This window comes from Vombatus ursinus, unplaced genomic scaffold (assembly GCF_900497805.2).
Source record: "Vombatus ursinus unplaced genomic scaffold, bare-nosed wombat genome assembly UNPS02010219.1, whole genome shotgun sequence".
Taxonomy (NCBI): domain Eukaryota; kingdom Metazoa; phylum Chordata; class Mammalia; order Diprotodontia; family Vombatidae; genus Vombatus; species Vombatus ursinus.
Window position 1 is genome coordinate 9,454,747 of NW_020949997.1, and position 19,827 is coordinate 9,474,573.

At 39.3% G+C, this 19,827-nt stretch overlaps 1 protein-coding gene across 6 annotated transcripts in view; it reads left to right on the plus strand.

Moving 5' to 3' along the window:
• Positions 1–19,827, plus strand: part of NINL (ninein like) — a 184,330-nt gene that overhangs the window by 56,013 nt on the left and 108,490 nt on the right. For 5 of the 6 annotated variants that reach the window (XM_027853948.1, XM_027853953.1, XM_027853950.1 and 2 more), the window contains exon 2: positions 6,340–6,533. In XM_027853948.1, coding sequence (XP_027709749.1) covers positions 6,351–6,533 — 183 coding nt within the window. In that variant the 5' untranslated portion in view covers positions 6,340–6,350. Of the gene's footprint in view, positions 1–1,685; positions 1,746–6,339; positions 6,534–19,827 lie in introns of those variants that run through there. The other variant, XM_027853949.1, reaches the window with a different exon arrangement.

Sequence of the window (19,827 nt, forward strand, 5' to 3'; positions counted from 1 at the left end):
TGAGGCTGGATTTGAACTCAGGTCCTCCTGACTTCAGGGCTGGTGCTCTATCCACTGCACCATCTAGCTGCCACTTGCTCATCATTTCTTATAACGCAATAGCCTTCCATCACAATCTTATACAACAACTTGTTCAGGCATTCCCCAGTTGATGGAAATCCTCTCAATTTCCATAGCTTCTTGTCTATGGAAAGCATTTAACATTAAAAAAAATTTTTTTTTGTTTCCTCTTTCTTGTGGTTCCTTCTATTGGTTCTAATTCTTTCTTACAACATGACTAATGTGAAAATATGTTTAATAGGAATGTATATGTATAGCCTATATCAGATTGTGCACTATCTTGGGAGGGAGGTGGGGAAGGTGGGGGAGAAAAATTTAAAACTCTAAAGCTTATGGAAATGATTGTTGATAAATTAAAATAAATTAATTAATTTAAAAATTAAAAAAAAGATTTTAATGTAGATTTTTTTGTATCCACACTCTTGGTTTTCAATTGTAATAGTAATTTGTTCATGACACCGAATAAATGTGTCTTTTTGAAAGAGAGAGAGAGAGGGAGATGGTAGGGTTCCTCCTTATTTGAGGGTTTCTAACAAAACCTGGATGACTACTCAGGTGTGTTGCAATGAGAATTTTTGGGTAGGCATAGGTTGGATTACATCTGGTCTGAAGTGCCTTGAACTCTGAAATATTCTCATTCTGTTAAGATTTTCTTTGGGAAGACCTGGAGAAGAGTGTGAGGGGAAAGAGTTCCTTTATGTGGTAAAAAAGAAAAATAAAAACTTTTCTTCTTTATGAAGAATTTCATAAAGTTGGAAGAAGCTCAGTGGCCAACTAGTCCAGCCCACATTCAAGATAGAATGACCACTGCCAACAAACTGATAAGGTTGTCCAGCCTTTGATTGAAGTGAAGACTTCTGATGGTGGGAACTCACTACCACCCCTCTGCACTCTTAGGTGTAATTGTTAGTTTTTCCTCTATATCAAAACAAAGATAAAACATATATCTAATCCCAACTTCTCATGACGGGTACTTAAAGAAAGCTATCCTGTGCTGCTCCCTCCCCCAAACCCCCAGTCTTCTGTTCTCCAGGTTATATGCCTCCATTTCCTTTGTTTATGTTTGTTTTTGCTAGGGCAATTGGGTTAAATGACTTGTCCAGGGTCACACACCTAGTAAGTGTCAAGTATCTGAGGCCAGATTTGAACTTAGGTCCTCCTGACTTAAGGGCCGGTGCTCTATCTACTGCACCACCTAGCTACCCCTCCATTTTCTTTAATCCATGCTCTATTGCCAAAATAATCTTAGAGCATTCAGATCATGTCACTTATGTCATTTCCCTGTTCAGGAAGCTTCAATGTTTTCCTGTTGCCACTGAGATAAAATAGACTCCTTTGTTTAGCCTTTAAAGCATTGCACAATCTGGTTCCAGCCTACTTTTATAAATTTTTTTTTTATGTTAGTTCCCCAAATACACTCTGGTCTAAGCAAACTGACCTTCTTCTTCTTCATACATGACATCTATCTCCTACCTCTGTGTCTTTGCTCAGGCTGTTTGCCATGCCTGTAATGGTCTACTTTCTCCCTTGTGCTTCTTGGAACCCCCAGCTCCCTTCGGTAAAGAAACTATTGCCTATACAAATGATTCTCCTGGTCCCCCAGCTGTTAGTGATCTCCTTCACCCCATTACTTTATATTTACTTTGTATCTACATCACCACCATCAGGAATTTGCCTCCTTGAAGGTAGGGACTATTTCTCTCTCTCTCTCTCTCTCTTTTTTCATTCTACTAAGTGTAGGCATTTAGTGTTTTTTGGATTGAATTATTGCCTTGTGATAATTTTTAAACTCAGGACTATGAAGGGACCTGACTGTCTAGTCCCATTGCTCCCATTTTACAGATACCCAGAGAAAGGAAGTAGCTTGCTTATGGGCACACAGTTAATTATTAGCAGATCTGGGTCCAGAATGTAGGCTCCTAACACATAATTTAGTGCATTTTCTATTATACCACCACATACTTACAATATGCATATATAATATAATAATTATATGTGTATATATAACATAATCATATATTATATTGTATCCAAGATTATAAATATGATATACCATGCAAATATTATGTGTTATCTTATTACATAATTCCACTAGCAGATAGAATTCTGTTACATGTACATATTTGTAAATATGATATGTTGCATGTATTATAAATATATCATATTATATAATCATAAATATGTACTCTACTGTACTGTAAACATTGTTGTATTGCTTTATTATAATCATAAATATGTACTCTACTGTACTGTAAACATTGTTGTATTGCTTTATTATAATTGTATGTTATAAATTATATGTGTATTTACATATACATTCATATATACATGCATATATAAACATGTACACATACATATATACTTACATATGAAAAGGCACTAAACTATGTGTTAGGAGCTTGTATTCTGGTCCCATATCTGTTAGTAATTAATTGTGTACCCATGAGCAAACTAATTCCCTCTCCACATATCTGTAAAATGAGGGCATTGGGACTAGAGAATCTCTAAGGTCCCCTTCCAGTGGAATCATCACTATTCAAGTGTGTGTGTGTGTGTGTGTGTGTGTGTGTGTGTGTGTGTGTGTATACTGACTGCCATGTTCAGACTACATGTGAAGGGTTGTGTTCTGTTCTGCGGATCACATTTTAGGAAGGACATCCAGAAGCTGGAGAGTATTCAGAGAAGGGAAAGCAGAATGGAGTCATTGCCTTATGGGGATCCATTGAAGGAGGTTGGCACATTCAATATGGAGAAATGAAGGCTCACAGGGACACAGTGGCTGTCTTCAAGTGTCTGAAAGCCCCTCATGCAGATCATATTAGATGTGGTGTGCTTGGCCTCAGAGGACAACATTAGGGGCAGTGAGCAGAATTTGCAGGCAGCAAATTTAGGTTTGATGTGAGGAAGAACTTTCTAACAATTAGAACTATCTGAAAATGGAATGAGCTGCCTTGGTGAGCGAATGAATTCCCCTTCAGTGGAGGTCTTTAGGCTGAGATTGTATGACCACTTGTCAGTGATGTTGTAATGGTGATTCTTTTGGGGTATAGATTGTACTAATTGGCTGCTGAGGTCCCTTCCAACTTCTGAAATTCTGTGCTTCTGTCAACAGACACCTTATACCACCAAGTTATAGAGTCCAGCTTCATAGATGACTAGCTTCTCTTCTACATTCCGTCTTTCTTCTTTTTCTAGTTCAGCTAAACTGTTTCTTTCAGCTCCTCTGATCCATAAGGAAACAGAGAAGTTTCAGTGTGGCAATCTGCCCATAGTTCCCAGCATTCTGATTGAAACTCTTCTTATGAAAATCCTTTACCTTTCCAACAATATCCCATTGACTTTCTTGAAGTAGGTGCCTAGCACAATATCTCTGCATTAAAGAGTATGGAAATTTTACTCACTTTGAGACTATTTCAGAACTCAAGCATCATATTAGTGTTATGCCCTGCTTTCTAATAATTGGGCAGACTGTTTCTGCCCAGCTTACAGAATAGTGATCATTTCTTACCTCCATACTGCCTCAAGTGTTTTTAGCCATGTCTGTGTATACTGGAAGTAGTGTTGTTGAGTCATTTTCAGTTGTGTCTGACTCTTTGTGACCTCATTTGGGATTTTCTTGGCAAAAATACTGAATTGGTTTGCAATTTCCATCTCCGGCTCATTTGACAATTGAGGAAACTGAGGCAAATAGGGTTAAGTGACTTGCCCAGGGTCACGCAGCTAGTGAGCACCCGAGCCAGATTTGAACTCAGGAAGATGAGTCTTCCTGACTCCGGACACCTAGCTGCTAATCCTGGAAATAGCACAGTGCGAACAGCTAATCATTTTAAGGCAGGAAAGATAACCACATGTTATATGCATAACCGCAAGTTTTATATTGAGAAGCCAGATAAGAATTTCAAGCTTGTCTAGTCACTGCAATATCATTCTTTTTTGTTTTGTTTTGTTTTTTGCAATATCTTCTTGAACTACTAAAATATCACATCTGAAATTCTAACTCAGAACTGGACTCATTAAAAAAAAAGAACTCTACCATTCCAATAGAATCTTAGCTCATCTCCCAGCCTACAATCTCTCGCTTTCTCTTTCCCCTCCCCCTCTCCAATCCATCCTCCACATGACTCCAAAATAATCTTCCTAAAACGTGAGATTGGCCCTATAACCCATGTGCTAAAAAGCCTTCACTGGGTCCCTAATGATTCTAGGATAAAATTTCTGTGCTTCTTCCCCACTGTTTGTCATAGCATATAGTGGGCACTGAATAAATATTTATTGAGTGGAATGGAATTCATTCATTTATTCAACAAATATTTATTAGGTGCTAGACAAAAATGACACAGTTTCTGCCCTCAAGGAACTTACCTTCACCTGGGAGTAAGGATGCCACACATTTGTGGTTACATATAGTACAAGAGAATGATTGGAGTGAAGAAAAGATCCAGAAAAAAACATTCCAGGAAAATTAGAGGAGGAAGAAAAGATTTTCAGCCTCAGGGGAATCAGAAATTTACAAAGAGGAGGTGACATCTGACCTGAGCCTTGTAGGAAGGTAGGAATGAAGGAAATTGAGTCAGATCAACAAGCATTTATTAAGAAACTGCTGCAGTTTGCCCGATACTGTGCTAGGTGCTGGGAATATACATGCAAGCAAAAAGAAAGGTGGTCCCTGTCCGCAAGAAGCTTACATTCTAACAGGGGAAGATGACACATAAAAGGAACTGAAAAGTGGATAGAGGTTTGTTGTGGAGGGGGGAGTAGAAAGGGAAAGTGTCATGGAGGAAAAATTAAAGTGCAAAGAGTCAAACATGGAGTACAGAGAGGAGTGAAGGAATGAATGTGGCTGGCCTGGTACTTTCCTTAAAATGGAGGTTTCAGGAGGATGTGACCAATCAGGAAGGGGCCGCAAGGGTGAAATTATCTTCCAGAATGAGAAAGCTGCTGGAGCATAGTTATTTTCCAGGGTGAGAAGGATGAATAACAGTCATGATAGACATGGAAGACATTCTGGTGGAAGACAGCTGTTGTCAGTGTAGAAAAGAGAGATGGTATATAAGATTTAGAGGAGAGCTAGCAGGCCAAATTGTCTGAAGCACAGAGTACTTGAAGAATAGAAACAGGGAATGAAGATGGAAAGATAGATTGGGACCAGATTGTAGAGGACCTTACATACCAGGATAAAGAGTTTTATTTTATCCTAGAATCATTAGGGACCCAGTGAAGGCTTTTTAGCAGGTGGGTTGTAGGGCCAATCTCATGCTTTGGGAAGATTATTTTGGAGCCATGTGGAGGATGGATTGGAGAGGGGGAGGGGAAAGAGAAAGGGAGAGATTGTAGGCTGGGAGATGAGCTAAGAAACTATTTCTGTACCTCAAGTTGGGTGTTAAGGGTATGGACTGGTATTATGGCCATGTGAGTGGAAAGATGGGAATTGAATTGAAAGACCATGAAGGTAGGAATTAGCAACTGACTGAATATTATAGGTGAGAAAGAGGCAATAGTCAAGTACGTCTCTGAGGTTAAGAACCTGAGTACTTGGTAGAATAGTAATGCTATCAATAAAAATAATGCCATTTGGAGAGTAGGGTAATTATTAGAGAGAATAACTTCAACTTTGGATATATTGAGTGTTAGTTTCCAGTGTGACAGGCAGGCAGAAATGAGAGAGAGATCTAAAGTATTTCTTCCCCATAGATGTTTCTGGTTAATCTATTTGATACATCTCCCCCTTTTGAATGATGTTTTAGTAAACATTATCGACTTTCTTATTTTACAGTAGAATAATGGGTATGACGAAGCGAAAGAACACTGGCTTTGGAGTCAGAGGGTCTGGGTTTATATTCTGATTCTGTTCCTTACTCTGTGACCCTGTTTAAGTCACTTTACCTTTCTGGGCCTCAGTTTCCTCATTTGTAAAATAAGGGGGTTTGGATTAAATGATTTCTTAAGTTCCCTTCTAACTTTAAATTCTGTGTTTCTATGGATTTAGTGTTCCTATTCCGTTCCTAGGGTCACAGTGATGTTCTTCTGATTTCTTTTGTCATAGGGGAACAGAATTTTCCCATCTTTGTAACCCTAAGGAGGGCTTCTCTACAGAGCTTCATGTCATTTCCTGATGGGTTGGAAAATTAGATTAACTAATTGTGTGTGTGTGTGTGTGTGTTTGTGTGTGTGTGTGTGTGTGTGTGTGTGTGTGTTTGTGTGTGTGTGTATGGGGGGAAGGAGTATAACAATTTTTCTTAACTATGCTACTTTTTCATTTTCTTGCATTGACTCATGTAGGGTGCTATGGGATGGACGAGGAAGAAGAGAACAAGTACGTGTCCCAGCTCAAGGAAGTCTACCTCAGTTGTGATACGACTGGTACAGGATATCTGGGCAAAGAAGAACTAACAGAGCTGTGCCAGAAGCTTCATCTGGAAAGACGGCTGCCTCTTCTTTTGCAGACACTTCTTGGGAATGACCACTTTGCCAGGGTTTGTATTTAACATTATTATTTTAAAAGTGATTTGCTAAATGATGATCGTGTGTGATTGCAGACTAGGTCTTATGTGAGAAGGGTCATGCGCACTTAATCCTAGCCTCCGTTTATGTAGCACTTTATGGTTTGCAATTGATCTTCCATTCAGCATCTTTTTGTTCCTCAGAGTTTGTGAAGGGGGTCTTAAATATTATTAGTCTCATTTTATAGTGGAGGAAATCGATTCAGGGAAGTGAAATTACTTGCCCAAGGACACACGGTAAATGGCAATATTGGGGCTCAAACCCCAGGTCCTCTGATACCAAACCCAGTGCTTCTTCATTCCTGAAGTGTTTGTTTGAAGCTCATAATGGAGGGCAAAACTGATAAAGGTACTCAGATGGACAGTAAATCAATACAAGAGAATACAATATTAGCTTAGTCAGTCAACATTTATTAAATATCTACTATATGTCAGGTACTGTACTAAGTCTTGGGGATACAAAGAAAGGCAAAATCTCAAGATGCTCCCATTCTTATGGGGGTGGTGGTGGTGGATAATATGCAAACAGGAGACGTCAATCAGCAATGTTGAATGCTAAAGAGAGGTTGAAGATAAGAAACGGCGAGAAAAGACTATTAGATTTGAATTAAGAGTTCACTGATAGCTTTGGAGACCCAAGAAAGAGAGTATTGTCATGTCAACTCTGAGAGGAGATAACATCCCTGAGACCAAGGTGATTAACAGTTCCTATTTAGATAGTTTGATGTATATAGCACTAAATCCCTAAATTAATTTAGGTTAAAATGTGATTTTTATTGTGTTGGTATATCCTAACATGAATAAAAAATTTATTCCTAGAGATTTGTCTTCCTTTATTTCTAATTCTCTCTTCGTAGCAGGTCAGATTAAGACAGAGTCCCCTCTAGATAGGGTGCTTACTAGTCAAGCTGTTAAACTATCATGGTTCATCCTTCATACTTGAAGAGGACTAATGACATCATGATGTTAAAGTCAAGAATAGTGTATTCAGCTGTGGCGAATCAGTCAACTACTAGCTCAGAAGGCTCAACCACAGGTCAGGCATAAATAGTTTGAACATTTAGGATGGAGATGTCTCTAGATTTGCTCATCTTCCATTTCCTCTGTACTGCTGCAGTTCTGCTTTGCTCACAGAACACAGCACCTTCTTTGATATAGGCGTCCCACGCTGTATGATCCTGTCCCACTATCTCCCGTGTCTCTCAATCGATACTAAAGTTCTTCTGAGAGACCTGGAGAGTATCCTTGTATCGCTTCATCTGACCTTTGTGTGAGCCCTTGCCTTGCCTGAATCTTCCGTAAAATAGTCTTTTAGGTAAATGTATCTTTGGCATTTGGGCTCCATGGCCTGCCCATCAGAGATGTGCTCTCGGCGGAAGAGTTTGAATGCTTGGCAGTTCAGCTTGAGAGAGCCTCAGTGCTTGGCACCTTATCTTACCGGATGATCTTCAGAATCTTCCTAAGACAATTCCAATACTATCATTATTTTAATTAAGTTACATCTCACTTTTTTTTAAAAAAATCTTTTGCTATTTGTGATCTCAGTTTTTAAAACATTATAACAGGTTTTCCTTTGTTTTATGGATTGCAATAAAGCATTGAACTCCTGTTTTTGTGCTGTTTTATCTTAATATGTAAAGCACAAGCTGCTTTTCATTAGTTCATTTTAATGTTGAATATGTTGCTATTTATTACCACAAGACATTCAATAATTAAGATAAAAACTTTTTTTTAAGGGGCTAGAGAACATAATCAAAATACAGATGTTTCAGCAGCTGACTAGAAGAATCCTTAAGCAGCTGGGATATAACACTGTGCCCTAAACCAGGAATATGGATTCTCTTTGGGTTCTGATCATTCTCACTGCCCACACTGCAAATTATCAGGCAAAATCCTTTTTGGGCAGAGATTTAAATCAGGGTTATCACACACATGTCAAATAGAGGTGAAGAATATGTGCTTTTTAGGGTGAGAAGGTAGAGAGGGTATAAATAAATACTGAGGCAGCTGGGGGAGGGGAGTGGATTAGCATTTTGGACTTGGAGTCAGAAGACCTGAGAATTATTTTTGGAAAATTTTTTTTGAGGGGTAGGGATAGAGTAGGGCTGGGTACAACATCAGAGATAAAAGTGTGACATTGTAGAAGATCCATGAACAAATGCTACATCAATAAAGTGGTCAGAGAAAGACAACTGAACTGTCCCGACAATTCTTGGACCATTTGCTTCCAAAACAGAGGAAAGAAAGTATTCTAGGCTAAGCTTTAAAGTATCAGCTGCATGACCTTGGGCAAGTCTCTTCTTTCCCTCCCCCTGTCAGGAATTGTTTCCCTCATCTGTGCAATGAGGTGATTGAAACAGATGGTCCTTTCCAGCTTTCACCTTCATTGTGTCTGTGTTTCTATCTTGAGAACACATTGCCTTGTAGAATCTAGAATCCTCCCAGTACATACAGCTGGACAGAGCAGTTACATAATGCCAATTATGTACCAAAATGTGCTATGGGAACAAATGATACCAATCTTTAAGAGGTACCTTCTGTTCAATCTGGAAACTCTGAGCTCCAATGATTGCTTGTAGGTCAGACACACAACTTCACAGCAGAGGGCTATGTAATTCCTTGGTGAAATGAGGACCACATGTACAGATAATTGCGTTAAAGTTGTATCACCACTCCAAATTTCAATTAAATTCACTCAACATTTATTGAGTGTGCAAGTCACTGCACTAAGTGATACAGGAAAAACAGAGATAAATCAGTCACCCTCTATTGTCAACAAGCTTAGAGCTTAATAGGAAGTGTGAAGTGTTCACAAATGTACATAATTCAGAGCATGAAACCATATGAGAGGCACCAAGAAGCTAAGTGCTGGTGAAAGACTACTGTGCTAGGAGGTATAGCTAAGACACTGGATGTCTGAGTCAGGATCCCAAAAAAGATCTTGACAAGTTAGAATGTTGGGCTGAATGTTATAAAATTAAATAGAACCAATGGAAAGTACTACAAAATGGATTAAAAATGTCAACTTTACAGTAACAGTGTGACACCAGCTAAAATAACAATTAAAACCTGAAGTTACATTGAGAGGTATAGTGTCCAGAAGGTGGGAGGTTATTCTCTCACTGTATTTTTTCCTGGTCAGATCACTTCTGAAGCATTGCATTTAGTTCTGGGCATTAGGAAAGTAAATGAGAAGGTGCCCCGAGGAGGACAACCAAGATGCTTAAAGGCCCTGAGTCTTATGTCAGCTGAGTATCAGTTGAAGGAACTGGGGGTTGTTAGATTAGAAAAGACTCAAAGGAACATGATAGCTATCGTCAAGTATTCGAAGGCATGTCACATGGAAAGGAGATTAAATTGATTTTATTTGGCTTCAGAGGGCAGAACTAGGGGTCATAATGGATTGAAGTTGTAAAGAGACAGATTTCAATTCAACATAAGGAAAAATGTCGTAACAGTGTTTTGTTGTTGTTCAGTTGTGTCTGACTCTTCGTGACCTCACTTGGAGGTTTTTTGGGGGGGAGGCAAAGATACTGGAGTGGTTTGCCATTTCCTTCTCCAGCTCATTTTACAGATGAGGAAAGTGAGGCAAACAAGGTTTAAGTCATTTGCCCAGGGTCATATAGCTAGTGAGTATCTGAGGCCAGATTTGAAGTCAGGAAGATGAGTCTTCCTGACTCCAAGTCTAGCATGCAATCTACTGTGCCACCGAGCTGAGCTTTCCTAATGATAATTGGTATCACAAAAGCAGAGAGAACTGCCTTGGCAGGTGTAGTGGGTTTTCCCTTCACTAGAAGTCTTCGAGCAAAGTCTGGGATAAGTACTTCTCAGGGAAGTTGTAGAAATAGATTTCTGTTCATTTTTGGATTAGACTAGCTAGTTTTGAACTCCTTTCCAACTCTAAGAATCTCTGATTCTCTGATTGGTTACAAGAGGGGAGAGAGAAGGAAAAGTCCAAGATTTTGAATGTGGGAAGTTGGTTCTGTCGTCATCTACTGATTAAAAAAAAATGAGTAAATCGAGGAGCAGTTTTTAGAGAAGGATAATAAAATCAGTTTGTGAGGCGCTTAGTAGGGCATGAGGATTACATGCCGCAGACAGACAACTGGAAATGTAAGTCTAGAGTTTGTGAGGGAGAAGAGGTGTTTGGGAGACATTTGCATACAGGCTGTAGCCCTGCGAGTCAGTGAGGTTGCTGAGGAGAGGATCTAGAGAGAAAAGAGAAGAAAGCTAAAGAGAGATCGTTGGAAAACATCAACCTGAAGGGCTAATGGGGTATTCAAGGTGGCTACTTTCTTAGAGAGTAAAGCTGGCGGTGGGGACAGGAGCTATCCAGCTGCAACTTAAAGGAAGCTGGAAAGCAAAGCTGGCTATAAAATACACATGCCAGTGAAGGGATTGAGTCCTGGGAAATGTGTGGGAGAGAAGTTGGCATCCTGGTATCAAGCTTTCATTTTGCTCAGACTCCATGACTCTAAGCTGGTTCTGATCCTTGCTTTTAATCTAGATGCTGCTATGTACTTCTGGCCCCTCAGTTCAGCACTCTTTTGTTGCCCTGCATTCTGATACTGGCCAGGTACAACTGATTCCTTGATTCTGGGCCATTATTTTTCAGTCTTTCCTTGAACCTTGGCCCAGGAGTATTTATCCACAGCTCAGTATCTACCTTGCTTCCATTCCTAACCCATGAAACAGGAATCCACAGTGCAATATCCTTGACAAATGGTCTTTTATCCTCTGCTTGAAGATTTCTGATAGCAAGAAAGAAATCTATTACTTCCAGAGGCAGCCCATTCTACTTTTGAGACATCTCTTAATGGGGAAGTATTGTTAAGGGTCTGAATTAAGGTGGTAGCAGTGGAAAAGCAAAAGGACAGGTTGAGGCGATATTGTGAAGATAGACTCTAGAGGACTTGGCAGCTGATTGAATAGGGGGATGGGGGAAGGGATAGTCAAAAGTGATTCTGGGGCAGCTAGGTGATGAAGTGGATAGAGCACTGGCCCTGGATTCAGGAGGACCTGAGTTCAAATCCGACCTCTGACACATAACATTTACTAGCTGTGTGACCCTGGGCAAGTCACATAACCCCATTGCTTAGCCAAAAAAAAAAAAATTAAAAGTGATTCTAAGATTTGTAGTTTAAGTGACTGGAGGAGGATCAATCAGGTTTTTGAGGAAAGAGGAAGATTTCAGTTTTGAATTGGTGAGTTTGAGATGTTAGCAGAACTCCAGGTGGAGATAATTAATAGGCAGTGCATTATCCAAATCAACTTATTTTAAAGATGATACTGAATTTGCTGGATAACTGAGTAAGCATCTGTTTCACTGTAGTAATATAGTTTTGGGTAGAGTATAGTTTATTTGTTTGTTTGTTTTTGCTTTTTGGCGAGGCAGTTGAGGTTAAGTGACTTGCCCAGGGTCACACAGCTAGTAACTGTCAAGTCAGGTCCTCCCGACTAGAGTGTAGTTTAATGTTCTTATCTGTCTATCAGAGTGGTTCTTTTTTGAAGAGTACAGGGCTTTTGATCTTGCTACCACTTTCAGAGTATGTATAGGGTAGCCTGCTAGCTACTGGGAATGTAGGAACCTCTCCAAAAAAATATAATCCATAACCTCGACGAGATTACAGTTTAGTAAAGGCTGTGTCATATATTTATTGAAAGTATCCTAAGTATAGTAGGTAACATCTAAACAAAGTGTTGCGAGTGATGAGGAAGGAGAGAACATTGATTTCTTTCCACTTTATGGACATACATCTAATAATAGTAAGAATTAGAGTAATCAAGTTTCTGGTCATAAATAAAGCATTTGCTGACATGGGAACGATAGCAAGGAAGAATAATACCTAAATATAATGGAGATTTCTACACTTCATCATGTGATCTGAGTTCCCAGAAGACAGTTCTTCTGATAACAAACACCACCATTGCAAAAATGGCGGCCTGGGAGTTTCTCCTAACATAAGTAGGATAGGATTAAAGGGGTCAAACATGAAGAAGCAAAACTAGAAATCTAACTTTTCATGATCATCACTCCTTTTGGTAGAACTGTATGTGTTCCCCAAACCCTAATTCTCTTCTTACAGCCACAAATTATTTATTCCACAGTCTAAGAACAAGTGAGTTTTATTAATAAAATTGGAGAGGCTCTGGTTAAAGGAATACCAAGGTAAGGAAACTGAGAACTGACTGAGGGACTGATGAAGATGTAATGGAGGCAGGAGAACATTTCCTGAATACTGTGTCAAGAAGAAAACTTTCAAATAGGGATCATGCACATTTACATAGCACTTTAAGGTCTGCAAAGCACTTTCCTCAAGGAACCCTGTAAGGTAGAAAGTGCATTTCAGTAGTGAGGAAACTGAGTCTTTGAGGGGTTATGTGACCTCCCCGCAATCACACAGCTAATACGTGTCTCCTGCAGGATATCGCCGCGTGGGCTCGGTTTGTCATTTGGTTCTTTAAAGGTTCATTTTTCACTAATTCTCTTGACTGTGTCCCAGTGATGCATATTCACCTGTCCAGCACCCCTCGTTGTTTTGAGAGCATATGCTCTTTGTCATGACTTCCAGGAGGCGTCTTCTCAGAGATTAATTTGTGTCCGCTTCCCTTTCTTATCTTTCAGTTGTTCTCAGTGACAGATTAATATTTCTCCTTCCAAACCTCTACTTTGTCATTATCTTAGATAGGCAGCATAGTATGAAGGCTAGGGAGTCCACCTCAAAGTCAGGAATATATAGATTCAAATCCTGTCTTTGAGACATGCTGACTGTGTGACCCTGGCCAAATCACGTAACCTCTCAGTGCCCTAGGCCAGAGGTCAAACCCATGTGGCCCACAACACTCCTGAGTGCAGCCTGAACACGATTAAGATGTAAGTGGGAAATATTTAATAAAATAAATACTATAAGACGTGGCTATTCTATTTTATTGTATTTATATTGACACATAAAGACACACCTTGGAGATATTATGGGTTCGGTTCCCCGACCACTGCAATAAAGTGAATATCACAATAAAGCGAGTCACACGGATTTTGGTTTCCCAGTACATATAAAAGTTATGTTTACACTATCACCATATTCTATTAAGTGTGCAATAGTATTATATCTAAAAAAAGAATGTACATACCTTAAAATGCTAACCATCATCTGAGCCTTTGATGAGTCATACTCTTTTTGTCGGTGGAGGGTCTTGGCTCTGCTGATGGCTGCTGACTGATCAGGGTGGTGGTTGCTGAATGTTGGGGTGGCTGTGACAATTTCTTAAAACAAGAGAACAATGAAATTTACCTCATCAATTGACTCTTCCTTTCACTTGAACACTTAGAGGCCATTGTAGGGTTATTAATTGGCCTAATTTCAGCATTGTTTTATCTCAGGAAATAGGGAGGCCTGAGGAGAGGGAGAGAGACAGGGAACAGCCCTTTGGTGGAGCAGTCAAAACACATTTGTTGATTGTTTGCCATCTTATATGGGCGCAGTTCTTGGTGCCCCAAAACAATTACAATAGTAACATCAAAGACACTGATCACAGATCACCATAACAGATATCATAATAATGACAAAGTTTGAAATATTGTGAGAATTACCAAAATGTAACACAGAGACACCATGTGAGCACAAGCTGTTGTAAAAAATTGGAGCTGATAAATTTGCTTGATGCAGGGTTGCCACAAACCTTAAATTTGGTTAAAAAAAAAAACTCAACCTCTGTAAAGTGTAATGAAGTGAAGCTCAAAAGAACGAGGTATGCCTGTATATGTTTATACACATACACATATATGTATGTATGTGTATATTTACATGTATACACAGGCATATATGTATATTGTGTACACACAGATGTATACCTCATTTCTTTGAGTTTTGCTATATATATGTATGTATTATATATGTATATATGCATGTATATATGTATACAGCCCACAAGGATCCTTATGCATCGATTAACAATGGTTCCAGTTTCTTTTTGAGTTTGATACCACTCCAGGCAGCTCTCTTAAGTTGTGGTGCTGAACTGCCCTGGTGGGAGGAGTTCCCTATGTCAGTGAAATCAGATTGATTTCTTTTTCTCCATCTCTGTCTCTATCTACTTTAGTCTTAAGAGGCAGATCCTATCTATCACATCAAGCACCTTGAAGGGAAAAAGCCCTGCTGGCCATCTCAGCTCTGCAGTCAAACTTAATGATTGAGATTTAGGGGAGATTTCAAGGTTAATTGTGCTGAGGGCTAGGGATGTAGATTAGATTTTGGGCAGCAGATGTAATGGGAATCTGCTTCCCTTTTAGGTTTTTTTTCGCCTTGTTCAAAGACAGTTTTTCCACTAACCTCCTTGTCCCATGCTTCCATCAGTGTTGGAGGCAAAGCTGAGCTCTTGAAGAGAAGCCAGCAGGACTCGAGCTCTGGCAGGTTGTGTCTAATTTACTACTGAGGTTTTGAGTGCCTGGGGATCAGCGTTTGTCACCTGAGAACCTGAGGGCAGAGGAGTATCAGTGGAAGTATAGCCATCAGACCATGACTTTCTTTGGCCACAGAAATTTGTGAAATGTCTCCAAAGGTACAGAGGAAGAGGTACCACACAAACAAAAATGTTGTTGTTTTAGAAGACATGAAGTACCACAAAGAACAAAATTACTTATTCACGGGCTGGCAAGTTTTTCTGTAAATGTGGAGAGTGCTTGTTTTTCATTTCTACTTCCTGTTAACGAAACACTAACAAGGGCTGATTCTTAGCCAGCAAATTAATGTGCCCTGAAATTCCTGTGACCTCCCTTGGGGAATTTCCATGTATTTTGTTTTTTCAATACTGTCTTGTTGATTTAGCAGGGGTAAACAAGTCAGCTTCTTTCTTTTGTGTTTGAATGTCCCAACACCTGAGTTAAGCAAAAAATTCTCTCTTAAGAGATAAGTCCCTAAGCAATGGAAATAGCTTCATAGTAGGCAGCTTGTCTAATGAGACTCCAATCTGAATGGCTGTCTTCCCTCCAATCCATTTTACATATTGCTGCCTGATTCTAATACACAGCTCTGATCACGTCATTCCGCTCAAAATCTTCGGGGGCTCTACACTGCCTATTGAATTAAGGTGAGATACTTAGCCTGGCACTGAAGACCCTTCACAACCTAAAGCTTTGTCTCATACTGCTCATGACCTCTACTTTCTAGCCAATATGGTCTACTTGCAGTCCCCTAAACATATGCTAACTTGGGGTCAATAAAGACCCCTTTTCCCCCCAGCCAACATTTATATAGTGCTTACTATGTGCCAAGCACTTTGCTAAGCACTTTACTATTATTATCTCATTTGATCCTCACAACAACTCAGGGAGGTAGGTGCTATTATATCCCCTTTTAACAGACGAGGAAACTGAGGCAAACAGAGGTGAAATGACTTGCTCAGGGTCACACAGCTAATAAGTGTCTGAGACTGAATTTAAATTCGGGTTTTCCCGACTCCAGTTGTTGGCTTTGAATCATACTTACTAGTTGTTTGACCATGGGCAAGATAAGCCTCTTTGAGGATTAATTTCTTCACCTGCAGTATTAGTGATAATAGCTGAGAACCCAAGCCCTCTATTGATAATCCTTTTGAGATCAAGAGAAGTTGAGGAAGGCATCCAGTACCTGAGATTTTAGGTGGAACCTTTGTGTGAATTCAGTAGAAGCTATGAGTAGCAGCTGAATAAGATGAATAGCAATGGATGGGCTGTGATCTGCATCTCTTCAAACTAGGCCTATGACTTACCTGAGGACTTCTCTACCTCTGCTTCTACCAGCAGTCTTCTCATGCTGGAAACACCTTCACCCCTAACAGTCTTCTTCAAAGAGTGAGTTCTCTTCCATTTAAGGAAGTACTCATGACACCCAAGCTGACTTCAAACCTGGGACCCAACCCATAACTCTCCTACTTTTCTACCTTGCCCCCAGGCAAGTACTTTCCCCTACCCCTTTCAGTTCCTTTGGAATGAAGCTCCTGGAGGGCAGGAACTATTTTTTTTCCCACGTGTATTTATATTCCACTGTAAGTACTGGAATATAGTAAACATTTAATAATTGATTTATATATCTTTCCATCTGTTTTGTTGTAGGGAACTTCTAAATGAGGAAGGTCATAAAAATCCATTTAATTATTTCAGTACTATAATGTCTGAATGCTTTTAAATGCTTTCAAAAATTTACAAAGTGCTTTACATTCTTTATTGTATGATGACCAACTGTAAATTAACTTATTAACTATTCTCAGCAATCAAATGATTCAAGACAATTCTGAAGGACTTATAATGAAAAAAGCTATTCATTTCCAGAGAAAGAACTGTTGGAGTCTGAATGTAGATTGAAACATTTTTTAAAAACTTTTTTATTTTTATTTTTTTTTTCCTTTCTTTTTTTGGGAGGTCTGTGTTGTTTGTTTGTTTATTTTTTTTTTTTTTTGCAACATGGCTAGTTGGAAATATGTTTTGTGTAACTGTACATGTATTAAGGATATAAAATTGCTTGCCTTATGGGGAGGAGTGGATAGAGAGATAGATTTTGGAACTCAATTTTAAAAAACAAATGTAAAAAATTGTTTTTACATGTAATGGAAATATATGTATGTATATATATTTCCCAATTACATTTTAATCCTGTTTGTGGTATCCACAATTCTCTGATATGTAAAATTTAGCAATAGATTGGATAGGACCCCTGGGAATCTCATTATCAGGAAATTCATCATCCTGGGAGATTGAATCAGTCTTGATACTTATAAATTATCAGCACTCTCATTACCCTTTACTCTTTTCTGTTTGGAGAGCTGGAGGGTGGAACAAAAGAATGTTTCCAAAACTTCTATTTAAAGAGGGTTTCAAGGCACCACATCTCTTCATTTCCTACCTGTTGCATTCCTTTGGGCTGAACTTCATCGTGCCCCTGCAGTTAAGGAGTGGTGGGGGAGGGGATCCCCTCTCTCTTTTCAGCTTCCTTGTATTGTATCCCCTCCACTTAACACAATGTCTGGCACTTAGTAGGTGCTTAATAAACATTTATTGACTGAATGATTGACTGATATGTGGGATGGTGAGAGAAAGTGAAAAGTCTAGGATGTTACAGAGATTCTGAGCCTGGGTGACTGGTAAGTTGGTGCTGAGTGGGATGCCCCTGTGAAGACTCCTCAGTGTAATTAAGGTTTGGGATAAGATTATGCTGAACTTGGAAATAAGTTCATGAGGCAGAATAGGATAAGCATGGATTTCTGTAGTTCCCCCAGTGTTAGGTCAGTAGTTAAAGACTGCCAAGCCTGAAACTTTGAAACCTCCTCCTGTACCCCCTAATTCGGTCATGGTAACCTTCCTACACCAGCGTCTAGCTTGATCGCACATTCTAAATTGTTCATTTTTGCAGCAAACTAAGGTGATGGATATATATATCTATATCTATCTATCTATCTATCTATCTATCTATCTATCTATATCTATCTATATATTTATTGTTTCTTTGTTCTCTGTCTCTGGGAATAGATTTTCGTGCTTAGATTGTAAGCCAAAATATTGGTCAGTTGGTGAGAGGGGGAATCTCACTGTTAGGGCTATTTTTTAAAAAAAAATTTTTTTTTTTAAGGCAGTTGGGGTTAAGTGACTTGCCCAGGGTCTCACAGCTAGTAAGTGTCAAGTGTTTGGTCTGAGGCCGTATTATGAACTCAGGTACTCCTGACTTCAGGGCAGGTGCTGTATCCACTGCGCCACCTAGCTGCCCCAAATGTTAGTTATTATTATTGTTATTAACCCCTAGGGTTCTTTTTTTGTTAGGGCTATTTAATCTGGCTTTCTGCTTGTGCAATTTGTCTCCTTTCATCAGAAGCATCCTGGTGAGAGGACACCCAATTCTTGAGAATTGAAATAAACTTTCTGTTCCTACCTTGAGATATCTCTAAGAGTTTTTTTTTTTTTTAGGTTGCTATGTCACACAGTGCCTTTGACAAAGAGGGAATTTCAGAAGAGGGTAGGGTTTCAGAAAGGGGGAGATAATGAGTTCCATTTTAAGTTTAAGATATCTATGGGATATACAGTTCAAAATGTTCAGTAAGCAGTTGCAGAGTTGAGACTGCAGGTCAGGAGAGAAATTAGGACTGGCTGACTGGATCTGAGAATTATCTGCATGGAGGTAATAATTGAATCCTCCCTTTTGGATTCTCTACTTCCAGTATTTTCTCTGTACAACTCAACTTCCACATAGCTGCCAAAATCTTCCCAAAGCACAAGTTAGATCTTGTCCCTCTTCTACTTAAGATTCTTCATTGGTTCTGGGGTTGATTCCACTCTTTGGCTTTTAAAAATTCTTCACATTGTCTCTAAGTTCTAGCTGAACTGGCCTATTTGCTCTTCAGTAAAATTGGCATTCCACTTCTCACCTTAATGTCTTTGTGTGGACTTTCTCCCCATACCTGGGATATACTTCCTCATCATTCCTGACCCCTAGAATCCCTAACTTTCTTCAAACCCTACCATCACTATGGGAAGCTTTTGCTGATTTCCCCTGATTGATAATGTGCCCCCCTCTCCCACCCTCTCTCACCCTCTCTCCTCAAATTCACTTGTATTTACATATTTTTGAGTATCTTGTATTCTCTCAATACAAGCTCCTTGAAGACAGAGATTGTTTTTCTTTTGTCTTTGAAGTCAGGAGACCTGGGTTTGAATCCTGCCACAGAGTTGTGTAATGTTGGGCAAGTCATTTTACCTTTTACACCCTGTTAATCTGTCAGCTTGAAAGGCTGTGATTTTTGTTAGTTAAGGAGGCTTCCCAGGGTGGGAATATTCTCAACCCATTTAGATCTCAGCCTGTTTATAAGTGGTAGGAAGTTATTTCAAGGTTAAATACAATGTAAAGGTTAAAATAATAGCAGTTAAATCAAATGTAAAATTATCTGTAAGATGAGGATAGTAATACTTTCGCTGCTCAGCTTTATAGAGTTGTGGTGAAGAAAAAACCACTTTGCAAATCTTAAGTATTATACAAGCATATTATTACTAAATGAATGAAAAAGCATTTATTAAGCACTTTTTACTATATGCTGAGCACTGTGTTCAATACTGGGGATATAAATACAAAATCAAAGACAGTCTCTGCCCTAAAGACACCATTGTAATGGCAGAGATTTTGGGGGGAGTGTTTATCCAGGGAGGGCTGTCAGTACTTTGGTCCAAAAAAGTTATAGGGATAGTGAGTAGGGCTGGGATTTATATCCCAGCCAGGATTAACAGTAGAGTTGGTTTAATCATGGTTCA